Source organism: Raphanus sativus, chromosome 6 (genome assembly GCF_000801105.2).
Source record: "Raphanus sativus cultivar WK10039 chromosome 6, ASM80110v3, whole genome shotgun sequence".
Lineage (NCBI taxonomy): Eukaryota > Viridiplantae > Streptophyta > Magnoliopsida > Brassicales > Brassicaceae > Raphanus > Raphanus sativus.
Window position 1 is genome coordinate 20,460,964 of NC_079516.1, and position 13,905 is coordinate 20,474,868.

The window sequence follows — 13,905 nt, forward strand, 5'->3', positions numbered from 1 at the left end:
ATAGACGTTTGGGACATATGAACTTCAGGAATCTAACGAATCTTGTATGCAACGACTTGGTTCGAGGAGTACCCAAACTCAAGATTGATGACAAGATTGTGTGTGGTGCATGCAATGAGGGAAAGCAAGTCAAGATACAACACAAGAAGGTACCGGATGTTCAGGCAAAGGCACCATTGGATCTAGTTCACATGGATCTCATGGGTCCTATGCAAACCGAGAGTATTGGAGGAAAGAAGTATGTGTTTGTACTAGTGGATGACTACACCAGATTCACCTGGGTTCGTTTTCTCAGGGAAAAGTCAGAAGTGTCTGAAAGTTTCAAAATCTGGGCACTTCAACTCATAAATGAAAAGGGAGGAATCAAGAAGATACGCAGTGATCATGGAGGAGAATTCGAGAATGAAGCCATGACTACCTTTCTTGAATCAAGAGGAATAGCTCATCAGTTTGCAGCACCATGGACACCTCAGCAGAATGGAGTAGTTGAACGAAAGAATAGAACTCTACAGGAAATGGGAAGAGCAATGCTTCATGGTAACAAGATAGCCAAGAGGTTCTAGGCTGAAGCACTCAGCACAGCGTGTTACACAATCAACCGTGTGTATGTCAGAAAAGGGACAACAAAGACACCATATGAGATGTGGACAGGCAAAACTCCTAATCTTAGTTACTTTCATGTTTTTGGATGCAGGTGCTACATACTGAATGACAAGGACTACCTTGGGAAGTTTAACTCAAGAAGTGATGAAGGATTCTTTCTGGGTTATGCACAGTCTAGCTCAGCATACCGAGTCTACAACAAGCGAACAGAATCAATTAAAGAATCAGTGAATGTTGTATTTGATGATTTGTCTGTGGTTGTAGGTGATGACTTGGGATCAGATGAAGAGGAAGAAGGTGGAACATCTGTAGCTGCTACTGAAGTCATTGAGGAAGGTCCTACCACAGATACAATACCTCAACCAGTGATTCAGCAAGTTCATCGAAATCATTCGAAGTCTGATGTGATTGGAGGGATTGAAGAAGGACGAAAAACGCGTGGAAAGGTGATCAATTTTAAAGAAATGGTGCAGTTCGCATGTTTCGTCTCATCAATAGAACCTAAGACACACACTGAAGCACTACGTGATGAATATTGGATTGTCGCAATGGAGGAAGAACTTGAGCAGTTCACCAGGAACGATGTGTGGGAACTTGTTGCTAGACCTGAAGGAGTAAATGTAGTTGGCACTAAATGGATCTTCAAGAACAAGACTGATGAGCATGGAGAAGTAGTTCGTAACAAGGCAAGGCTTGTAGCTCAAGGATACTCACAGATTGAAGGAGTAGACTTTGAAGAAACCTTTGCTCCAGTTGCAAGATTGGAATCTATTCGACTGTTTCTGGGAATGGCGTGCATTCTGAACTTCAAAGTGCATCAGATGGATGTGAAAAGTGCTTTCCTCAATGGAGTACTTCAGGAGGAAGTTTATGTTGAGCAGCCAAAGGGATTTGAGGACCCAATGCATCATGACTACGTGTACCGACTGAAGAAGGCACTATATGGTTTGAAGCAAGCACCGCGTGCCTGGTATGAACGACTCACAAGGTTTCTGCTAGAAGCGGAATACATTAGAGGGAGCATAGACAAGACACTATTCTTCAAGGAGGTTGAAAAAGATATAATCATCGTTCCAATCTATGTGGATGATATTATTTTTGGGGGCACGTCACAGAAGCTGGTTGATGAGTTTGTTCAGAATATGACTCAAGAGTTTGAGATGAGCATGTGTGGCGAACTGAAGTACTTTCTTGGACTTCAAGTGTTCCAGTCAGAGAAAGGTGTCTTCATCTCTCAGAGTGCATACGCTAACAGTTTGGTAAAGCGATTTGGTATGGAGAACTCCAAAGTTTTTAGAACACCCATGAGTACATCACTGAAGCTTTCACGAGATGAAGCAGGAGAAGATGTGGATGTCAAGCTCTATCGAGGGATGATTGGTAGTCTGTTGTACTTGACAGCGAGTCGACCAGATCTGTCATTCAGTGTTGGTGTGTGTGCACGGTATCAAGCCAAGCCTAAGGTGTCACACCTGAATGCAGTAAAGAGGATTATCAAGTACGTCAAAGGAACAGAGAGCTTGGGCGTGTATTACTCAAAGAATTCCAACAACCACTTGGTGGGATACTGTGATGCTGATTGGGCAGGATGTGCTGATGATAGAAAAAGTACCAGTGGAGGATGTTTCTTTCTTGGAAACAATATTATCTCGTGGCTGAGCAAGAAGCAGAACTCTGTATCACTTTCTACGGCGGAAGCAGAATATATTGCCATGGGTAGCTGTTGCTCACAACTTATCTGGATGAAGCAGATGTCAGCTGATTATGTAATGCAATCGGGTCCCTTTCTTGTGTATTGTGACAACAAAAGTGCAATTGATATCTCGAGGAATCCGGTCCAACATTCAAGGACGAAGCACATTGACATAAGGCACCACTTCATCAGAGAATTAGTTGAAGACAATCAGGTAGTAATCGAACATGTAGTTACTGATTTGCAGTTGGCTGATATATTCACTAAATCTCTTGAATTTAATCGATTTATCACACTAAGAAATGCAATTGGTGTGTGTAACCTTGATTGTTGAGTCAAGTTGTGCAGAGAGTAGTGCAGGTGCTGGTTCGGGATGTACATATAATTCAGATTGGTTTTGGAACCGAAAACGCTGTGGAAAAGAGCTGCTTGATATGCCGTCAGTGTTGTAATGGTACAGGTTTCACGTCAATCTGTGGCCCCCCCCCTCTCAATAAAAAGAGCCAGAAATGTTACAGAAAGATGCTCAGAAAATAAAAAAAAGGGTTTGATTGATAGATTCATGATGGGAAACAACAGGGGTTTCACAGCGCGAGAATAAAGAATGAAAACCGGCAGCATTGATAAAGGCATATCAATGTGAAAGCTAGCCATAAAAAGACAATCGGCTGCACCAGAATATAAGATCTAGGAAGAGTTATATGTGCAGCCTGAATCAAGCACTGAGGCAACTCATGAAGCACTTCACATGAATGGTAACTGAACTGAACTAATCTAATGCTTTATATTAACTTTGACTCAGCCAATTGTGAGTTGCGTGTTTTATTACTATCTTGAAAGTCTGATGATACATTAATAATTCACGAATGTGCCTAATGTCTATGTGTTTGGATGAGAGAAATTAAATGTTGTAGGAATACAAAGGAGAGGATAAAAAGTCAGGGACCAGATCTGCAATATCAGAAAAGTTGATTCAGTTTTATTCCGTTAAGGGAAGTAGTGGGGAACAAGCCCTAGAAAATCTCCATCGTGCTTAAGAAGCTCAATCTCGCAGCCTCTCTTCATCTCTCACACAATTTTCACACAGAAACTGACATCTATCATGGTGAAAGCACAGAAATCAGCTCAACAAGCCGAATCATCCAGGGAAGAGAAGCATGTAGAGGCTGAAGGAAGTCGGAGGTCACTTTCTGATGGCGAACCTGAATCGCCTCCACCAAGAAACGATATGCCTGTTTCTGATGTACTCCCTGAGGTGACTGAGGAGCTTGAGTCGTTCAACACCGCGAATGAGAAAGCTGCTTCAGAAGATAGCGATGAAAGAACTCCGGGTCTTGGGGAAGAGCCATCTGCGAAAGTGTCTGAAGCAGATCTGCAACCGCTAATCGGATCCTCCAATGCTGACATTCAAGATGTTCCCGTCACTGATAAATCGTCGGAAGAGAAGGATGAGTCTGCTTTACAGATGGTGGTCGTTGAAGATGAGAAGGAACAGAGTGGAGCTGATGTTGAATCCGGCAAGGCGGGTGATGACGAACCCAAAGATGATGAAGCTTCACAGAAGGAAGTGAGAAAGAAACGAGTGCTGCATCGATTAGGGTTGCGTTCCGCAAAACAGAGGAAGACAGGGGAGTCTAGTACACCAACTCAATCTCAATTTCTCACACCAGGAGATGCAGCCAAGTCTCCATATTTGGCTAAGGAAGCAGAAGCCTCACCCTGGTTGAGATCGAGAAAGTCTGGTGACAAAAGTGCTGAACCAATGCCTCCTCTCATCAAGAAAAGGTATGATCAGTTCCTTAAGCGTAAGGTACTTGCTGAGCGTTCGGTAGATTTGAAGGAAGCTGATCAGTGGGGGTACTTGGCGGTTATTAAAAAGGGGTCTATGGAATCAACTGTCTCGAATCTTGCTGTGTATGTTGAGCAACTTGTAGCTGAGTTCTATGCAGGTCTGCCGAGTACCAAAGCTGAAGCAGATGTTGATGAAGTAATTGTCTCTGTGAGGGGACAAACGTACAAGTTCTCACCTGCGCTCATCAACAATACCATAGATTGGGAACCACTTTCTGAGGATGAAGTGGAGGAAGATGCAACTTTGGATGAAATCTCAGTAACCGAGTTGGCTTCATTCATCACTGGAGATACGAGGACAGAATGGGAAGGTCTCACTACAGCGGATCTTACTTCATGCTACGGTGCTTTGATGATCATAGCTGCCTACAACTGGATTCCCTCTACTCACAAGACGTATGTCTCACTTGAGAGGGCAAGGCTGATCTACAAGATGGCTCATGGAGTCCGTGCTGATTTGGGTAAGATGATGTTCAGACAGATTCTCAATCTTGGAGTGACTCAGGTCAATGATGCATGTTGGTTGATCTTCCCTCGCTTGATCATGGCACTTCTCCAAAGCCAGCATGCAGTTCCATCTTATCCCAGTGACAAGCTTCAACGTCCGGTTCCTTACAAGAAGGATAAACGCGTGGGTGAGATCTATGAGCAGAGACTAGCTAAAGGAAAGGCACCATCTAGACGTGAACCAAAGAGAAGCTCTACCAGGACAACACGTCAGTCATCTCCTGCTCCGAGCCCTGCTCCACGAACTGCTACACCAAGCTCCAGGACTGCACCACGACGCGTATCTGTCTATGAGCTTGGATCAGTTGCCATTCCTCAAGGACCACTTAACCGTGTTGATTTGCAAGTGGCCTTACAGGACACAACACGAGCTCTTCAGGCGCTAGCTGAGATAGTTCAGGATCTTCAGAGCGCTGTAGCAGGTTAGTATTTCTCTCTATGAATATGTGATTTATTTTACTTGGTGTTTTTAATCCGTGTGCTCACAAGCAGGGGGAGAAGAAGAAGACTAAGAAGACCAAGATTGTGGGGGAGCTGTGTTATTTGTTTTTTATGTCTATGTTATTTCAATTGCACCACTTGTTGCAATTCTTTGTTATCCATGTTTTCAGACTGGCTAAGATTATGGGGGAGCATTTGTATATGCTATCTTTTGATATTATGTACTAATTTGCTTGAACCCGTTTTTAGGATAATATAAGTATGTTCTTAATTATCTTGAGTTGGTTGAATTAACATTTAGACATATATACTTGTGTTGTTGTGTGTGGTTTGTTCTTGTCTTCTATCTCAGGTACTTGTGAGACGACGAATTAAAAAGGGGGAGATTGAAGGTGTATGGGAAGACGATGCTGTAGCAGAGCTGAAGTAGTTCATGAAGTGTGACATGAACTACTACATCAGAGAGGCGGTTCGTGAGAAGCATGTATCAAGACCGATGCATTAAAAGAAGATTTAATGAAGAGGGACATTAAAGGAAGACTTGAAGAATAAGCAATCGATCTAAAGAGAAAAAGAAAGATTGGCTTATTCGCTGAAGTAAAAGAAATGGAAAGTTTCCATTGGGTAGTTAGATTAGATCTAGGGCTTCCTCAAAGATATATAAGGAAGCCATGGCACTGTGTTAAGGTTTAACACACAGGGAGAGCTTTTAGCAATAGAGAGTTTTTGTACGTCCTAAGAAGGAGAAGCAAAGCATCTAGGGGTTAAGAGCTTAGGTGGTTCAGAGTTTGTCTTAGATCTCTGAACGAGTTGACTAGCAAACAAGTCGAGGTTTGTCTTGAGCTTGTTTGAATTATTGCTTTTAATAAGAAGTTGTAAGAGTTTTTAAAAGAATAAATATAGTCGTATTTCTTGGATTTGAATAACCCTGTACTACTGTGTGTTCTACATAGCATAGCTTGTTTATCTTACATTAACAATCTTCGCAAAGTTTCTCTATTGCAGCAGCTTCAGCCACCCTACGGTGCACAGTGGTGGCTTTACATTCTTCAAAAACTTTCTCTGATGCATGGTCAGCATTGAAAAAATAAGGCCAATCTCGATCTCCCACGATGTATTTCTGTGGATCTCTCGAAGTCATTGTATCGATGTGAAGAACCCGTAACGCTGAATTCAAGTATAAGAGCTAAGGAAAGAGGCACAAGACGAAGGTGTTTATTACAAAGCATATAGGACTTGTTTATATAGGTGTGAAACCTAAAACAGAAAATAGTAAAAAGCTTTTGAAATAAGAAAAGTAAGAAACTTATTGAAGAAAGGAAAACATCCCAAAAAACACCAAACAGGAAAACTTGATGAAAGACGAGGATATGCTGATTTTGGTCTGGTTTATTCGGGTTTAAAAGTAGATTGGACCGGTTGATTCTTTTTTTTTTAATTGTTTAAATAATCCCTTCGTTTCTTGTTGCTAAAAACTTCTAGGTCATGGTTCGGTTACGATCTGGAACAAAGATCGTGTGAGTTTCTCTAGAGGAGTAAGAATCTCTCATTCATATTTAGAGTTTGTACAGAAGAAACTAAGCTTCAACATATCTCCACTGGCCTTTTCTTCCTCCCGAGAAACGATAGAGGACTCGATTTTTGAGTCAAGAACCCAATTGATGCAGAGTCATGTCTTGTGTTTCTTCATCAGTCAAGGAAGTCGGTCTCTGTTTCCTCATTAGCTATGACCCCGAAGCTTAACACATCGCCTTCTGTCGTCACGTTCCTCAATAAGCGAACTCTGAATCTCTGATCATGTATAAAGAGAGCGTGTGTGTGTGTACGCTAAGGAAGATGAATCAGTTACGGTTTTGAAAGTTGTACCGGGAGGCTGGAGGTCTATGTATTCAGTTGTGCCCTCAAAGGCTGATGTAGAAGTTGTGCTGATTCACGAAACACCCCCACTATATTTTTTGTTTTACATTTTAAAAAAAATTCAAATTTGATAGTTGTGGTTTTAATTATATTTGTATTTTTATTTGTATAATATTTTTCTTAAATGAATAATAAGATGTTTTAATAATTATATTGAAATAGTTGGATCACACATATATCAATAGGTCATGTTCTTATTTTAATAGTATTAATAATAATTGAAAATTTTAAGAAGTGATCGAACATTGAGCAATTTGTAAAATTAAGTGGAACTCTTACAATAATTTTATATACTGTTTACGAACAGTTTTGTTGCTTATAATTACTTTTGGTGAATTTTGTATATGTGTTTTGAGAGTTGACTCAAGACCGTTTTGGTGTTCTTTGTTATTATTAACTCTAGGATTTAAGATTAATTAGTTATGTTTGCTGATACCTCTATAGTCTTAAAATATTTTTTGGTTAGTATTCAATTGAGAGTTTAAAGTGATTTGTAAAAAAATAACAAATTCATTGTTATTCAAACATGAATTTTAAATCTTTTTTTAAAAATATGTTACTGAATTTAAAGTACTATAAAATTTAATGTTATTTCAAAAAATATGTTAAATTTTGAGTTTTATAGGTTTTCTAGTGATTTTCTAGGCTTAGGTGGAATTTTTTTGTTAAAATAAAAATCTTTAGTTCATCTACAACTCACTAAGTTTTATCCCTCATATAAGAGAATAAGATATCTGTAATATATAAACTGATTAGTCTTTTTGCAAAAAAGTGTAAATAGTATGATACAAGTCCATGTTTTAGAGCTTTCCTGCTGCGCGAAACTAATGTTCTGGTCATCTAACGCAGATATGAATCTATATTTTAGGATTCATTTGAAAGTTTTAAAGAAGAGATCCATCTGGGTTTTGACTAATCTGGATTCAACCATATTAAAAAAAAATTCAGTAAAAAAAACAAGAAAAAAGATCTGGTCTTCGACATAAAAACAATACATTATTGAACTCATCCTCTAAGCCGGCTACACGAAAAGAACAACATCACCACGCCAAAACCTTACTACCTCCTCTTGAAGGAAAGTGAACCGCAAACGCACAACAAAACGAATAGATTTTTCTACATTTAATTGCTAAACGTGCTAATCAATTTCAGGACAACAAGCAACACCAAATCTGAAAATGTGGGGGAAATGAGACAGCAAGAATTAAGGTCGAAGAGACTTGAATTTAGAAGGAGCAGAGCTCACGCCTCCACCCCATAGTCAGAGGCCCATATGACATGAATCACAACCCAAACCCACACCAAATAAGCCTTGAAGTTAGATGGCCAAAAGTTCAATTAAAGGTCTCACCGTTGATATGTGAAGCCATGCTAAATTTGGGAGAATTTTTCGAAATTGAGAGGGAGGAGGAGTTGTTGCTTTTGTTACAGAACCAACCCTCGTCGTTGTCGGGATCTCTATTCCCGAAACAAACTCACCCAACACTGCAGTGATCTAGTTGTCAACATGAACCAGACAGGGACAGACTCATATAGAGCTTACTTAGGTGAAGCAAGTGCCACACTGATTTTATAATTTTTTTTCAATAATTACCTATAATTTAAGGTAAGTGTCCCTAATGAAAATATATATTATTAAAGATGCCCTATACTACATAAAGTAATGGATCCACTCCTGGAACCAAATGGGGGATATGGGTATACTGAGAGAAACTTACACCAAAGAGGAAGATGAACATGGTGGGAGAAGATGGAGCCCTCTCACAACGTCAATCAGCGTGGGAGAGGCAAGATGAAGAACGATGGTGAGACTCAGAGAGATAAGGTTTGCTTGAAAAAATTGGAGGCGTGACTATCTGTCTGGTATATGCTAATTCTCCAGAAGGTCATGACTTCTTTCATATGTGATATTTTATTTTGGATAACATTAATCTTTTAGAAAATTATCAATTTTAATTATCATACCATTTAATTTTATTATAAATATAATCACAATATATCTTATTAATATTTTAACAAAATCAACAATATTGTTGTGATCCGAGAATATATGATCGACATATATCTTTGTTATTATCTCATTATGTTGGTGTTTATCTCCTTATTAAGATAACTATGAGAACATGTATATATTTGACGTCTCATGTCAAGGAATAACACAAGCTTTTCCCTTAGTTACAACACACGTTATCAGCACGTTTGCTCTTAGAAACCCTAGCTAATAGCCAAAACAAATAGCCTCCTCTTCCCGGTTCGTTGACGAGGAGAAGCAAAGCTCCGGACGAGAAGTGATCTTCAACAAGAAGAAGTAAAGCTTCGACGATCTCATTCTCTTGGACCGATCAACCCATCAAAAGGAGAAGGTATCCTCGATAACTATACTAGATCCCGAGTACAAATCGTAAAATCCTAACCGCATTCATGTAACTATATTTAGCCAACATGACTTGCAAAGAAAAAAAAAACCCTTATCTGTTATTGCGTGATCTGTTAATCCATTGCTATCATCGTTCTCGTTTATTTTTTTTAAGATAGGTTCCCCTTCACGTTTGCTCTGTGTTTTACATAAAGATATCATCTTGCTCGTTTGATCTGTTTCCCGCATATAGATATCGTCTAGTTTTCGTTTGCTCGGGTTCGATATAGATACCACCGTACGTTCTATATTGCTCTGTTTTTATATATATACATATATCGATTGCATTATATATATATTGCATAGCTCGCTTTGCTCATTACTGCAAAACTCGACTGATTAATGACATTACATAGCTCGTTTGATCTGTTTACATATTTTTGGATCATAGCGCCTGTTATTTTGCATCATAAGCGTTACCGCATAGCTCGTCTGATAAAAGCTATAGATCATCCATTTTTTTCATGAAATCCGAACTGATCATCGAAGTTAGAAGCGGCCTCTCATCTCTCATCCGCCTGTTTTGATCCGAACCGAATACTCATTTGCTCGCTTGCTCTGTTTCACATACATGCTCCCTTGCTCTGTTTCACATACATGCTCGCTTGCTCTGTTTCACATTCATATATGCTCGCTTGCTCTGTTTTCACATATATATAGTGCTCTGTTATTTACATTATATATATATATATTGCTCTGTGTCATTTATTTCAACCCGACCGTTTAATAATCATGCATAGCTCGTTTAATTGACCATGCATAGCTCGTTTTGTTTTGTTTAAATTTATTTTTAGTACAACTCGTTATCATGCATAACTCATTATATATATGTAACTGAATTTATATATATATATTATATATGTAGTATGATTATATCTAATGGGGGAAATAAAATTTTCAGATGTCTAAATTGGCAAATCTCGACTTCCCTGCTTTGAAAAGCAATGGTGAAAATTATCTTGATTGGACACTTGATGCAAGGATCATGCTACGATCAAAAGGACTTGGTGATACGATCATAAGTGATAATAAGTCCAGTGATAAAGATCGATACAGTGCTATTTACATAATACGCCATCATCTCCAAGAGAGTTTGAAAACTCAGTACAGAACCATGGAAAATCCATTGGACCTTTGGAACGCTTTACAGCGACGTTATGACCACCAGAAAACGGTGATGCTTCCAAGGGCTCAATATGACTGGAAACACTTGAGGTTCCAGGACTATAAAACAGTGACGAGTATAACTCTGTCCTGTTTAAAATTGTTTCAATGATGGAATTATGTGGTGAAAAAGTTACAGAGAAAGAAAGTTCACCACATACACTGAGTTGATCGAATGTCTTTTGTTGGCTGAAGCCAATAATGAACTGTTATTAAAAAACAGTGAGATGAGGCCTCCGGGAACGGCTCCATTACCCGACATCTCTAAACTTGCTATAGAGCAAAAGAAAGAGAGTAACCTTGTCCACCATAATAACCAACCCGGCTCATTCCGTGGTAGAGGTAAGGGACGAGGTGGCACGTTTAACGCACACAAGCGAGGACGTGGTCGCGGGAACACACCAGACTTCAGCCGTGGTCGTGGTCGTGGCCGTAGTGTGTCGTTTAAACCTCAGATCAAGACTGATCTGTGCCATCATTGTGGTATGGGGAACCATTGGGCAAAGAACTGCCGTACTCCTAAGCACCTATGTGAACTTTATATCAAAAGTCTAACAGAGAAACCGGAAGCTCATATGGTTTGAGACTCAGGATATGAAGGAGATGATGACGAAGAGGACACAGAATATGTCCAGAACAAAGAGGAAGGATCAAACCAAGATACCGAGATGGAGTTTCAAACTTCACACATTCTGAAATAAGGAATTAAAATTCCATAGTTTTTTTTATTTTCCCCATGTTTTGGTGTTTTCTTATTTTTTATGTTTGGTTTTGGTGTTAAACATTATATTATGCATTAATAATTTTTTATTAATATATAATATTCATACACCTAAAAAAAACCCCAAAATCATACATAAAAAAATATATATATATATAAATCGTAAAATAAAAGAAAATATATATATCGTAAAATATATATATATATATATATATATATATATATATATATATATATATTTATCGTAAATTAATATATATACCAAACAATTATTCTTCAGAATTATAAATATTATTAAGTATATACGAAAAGAAAAATAAATTAATATATATTTATATACCATACATAAAAATTATTATTAATTATATGTATTGTCTTTTGAAGAATGAAAAGTGGAATGGACTCATTTGTGGTAGACAGTGGTACCAGCCATACCATCCTGAGAGACAAACGATACTTCATAAATCTGATTAATAAAACAGCCGACATCACAACCATAGCTGGCACAGCTAATCTAATCAAGGCTGCGGCCAAGCATGCATTTTATTGCCTAATGGTACACATCTAGAGATAGATGATGCATTGTACTCACCTAGCTCTAATAGGAGCTTGTTAAGTTTCAAAGACATAAGACTTAATGGTTTTCATATTGAAACCAAGGGTGAAGGAAATAAAGAATTTCTTCAGATTTATAATATCACCCAAGGCAATAAAAGAGTCCTTGAGACTATACCAGCATGCATGTGGGACTGGACTTTACTATGTTAAAACCAGTCTGGTTGAGGCTAATGCCGTGATGAACAAAGAACTCAAAGAAGAGTTCACACTTTGGCATGACAGGCTGGGTCACCCCGGATCAGTGATGATGAGGAAAATCATAACAAATTCAAATGGCCACAATTGGAAAAATAAAAGAGTTATCCCTAAATACCTCACATGTGAAGCATGTTCACAAGGAAAATTAATCACTAGGCCATCACCAGCCAAAGTGAATAAAGAAATGATAAATTTTCTGGAAAGAATACAAGTTGATATTTGTGGACCGATACACCCACCCTGTGGGACTTTCAGATATTTTATGGTCTTAATTGATGCATCTACAAGATGGTCACACGTTTGTCTCTTATCAACTCGTAATCTAGCACTTGCGAGGTTGCTGGCTCAAATTATAAGACTTAGAGCACACTTTCCAGATTTTCCTTTAAAGACTATACGTCTTGACAATGCTAGTGAATTCACTTCCCAAGCTTTTAATGACTACTGTATGTCCATGGGGGTAAGTGTGGAACATTCTGTAGCACATGTCCATACTCAGAACGGTCTGGCTGAATCATTTATAAAAAGAATTCAGTGGATTGCCCGACCACTCTTAACGAATACCAAACTCCCAATATCAGCTTGGGGACATGCTGTGCTACATGCAGCCGAGTTAATTAGACTCAGGCCATCAAGTGAGCATAAATACTCGCCATCCCAACTAATTACGGGTCATGAGCCAGATATTTCTCATCTAAGAGTTTTTGGATGTGCAGTCCAAGTGCCTATAGCACCACCACAGAGAACAAAGATGGGACCTCAAAGGAGGATGAGAGTATATGTTGGATACGATTCCCCCACTATTACTAAATACCTAGAGCCAACAACTGGTGATTTGTTTAAGGCCAGGTTTGCGGAGTGTCATTTTGATGAATCTAAGTATCCAGCATTAGGGGGATATTTTGGTAAGCTGAAAAAAGATATAAAATGGAATCAAACATCCTTAACATGGCAGGATCCTCGGATTAGAGATTGTGATCTAGAAGTCCAGAAAATAATACATTTGCAAGAGCTAGCTAATAAATTGCCAGATTCCTTTGCTGACCCAAATAGAGTAACCAAGTCATATATACCAGCTGCCAATGCACCAATAAGACTTGATGTCCATGAGGGACATAATCAAGCTGCTACTACGTCTAAACCACAATTAAAACGTGGTAAACCATCAGGTTCCAAAGACAAAGAAGTTCGGAAAAGAAAAGGTGCAAAGAAATCTGAATCCTTTGAAACCCTAGACATGGAAAAGGGAACTCATGTACCACCAAAAGAAACTTGGGACGCCAAGGATCTAGGTACTGAGGTCCCTGACAATAATGAGATCTCAATAAATTATGTCATGTCTGGAAGAGAATGGAACAGAAAACATGTCGACATGGATGATATATTTGCATATAATGTAGCACTTGAATTGATGGAAAATGAGGATCTAGAACCCACATCTATATATGAATGCATGCAACGACCAGATTGGTTAAAATGGAAAGAAGCCATTAATGTGGAGTTAGAATCATTGAAAAAGAGAGGTGTATTTGGACTGATCATCCGGACACCCCATGATATAAAACCAGTGGGATACAAATGGGTTTTTATGAGAAAAAAAATGAGAAAGGTGAAGTTGTGAGATACAAAGCACGACTTGTTGCACAAGGATTCTCACAATGACGAGGAATAGATTATGAGGAAACTTATTCCCCTGTGGTGGATGCTACGACCTTGAGATTTTTAATAAGTCTGGCTATAAGAGAAGGTCTAGATATGCGGTTAATGGATGTTGTA

At 38.7% G+C, this 13,905-nt stretch overlaps 1 protein-coding gene across 1 annotated transcript; it reads left to right on the forward strand.

Moving 5' to 3' along the window:
* The first annotated feature begins 10,329 nt into the window (after window positions 1–10,329).
* LOC130495632 (uncharacterized) lies at window positions 10,330–11,176 on the forward strand. Its single transcript, XM_056987053.1, has 2 exons — window positions 10,330–10,643; window positions 10,726–11,176. The coding sequence occupies exons 1-2, from the start codon at window positions 10,330–10,332 to the stop codon at window positions 11,174–11,176; spliced, it is 765 nt and encodes a 254-aa protein (XP_056843033.1).
* The last annotated feature ends 2,729 nt before the right edge of the window (window positions 11,177–13,905 follow it).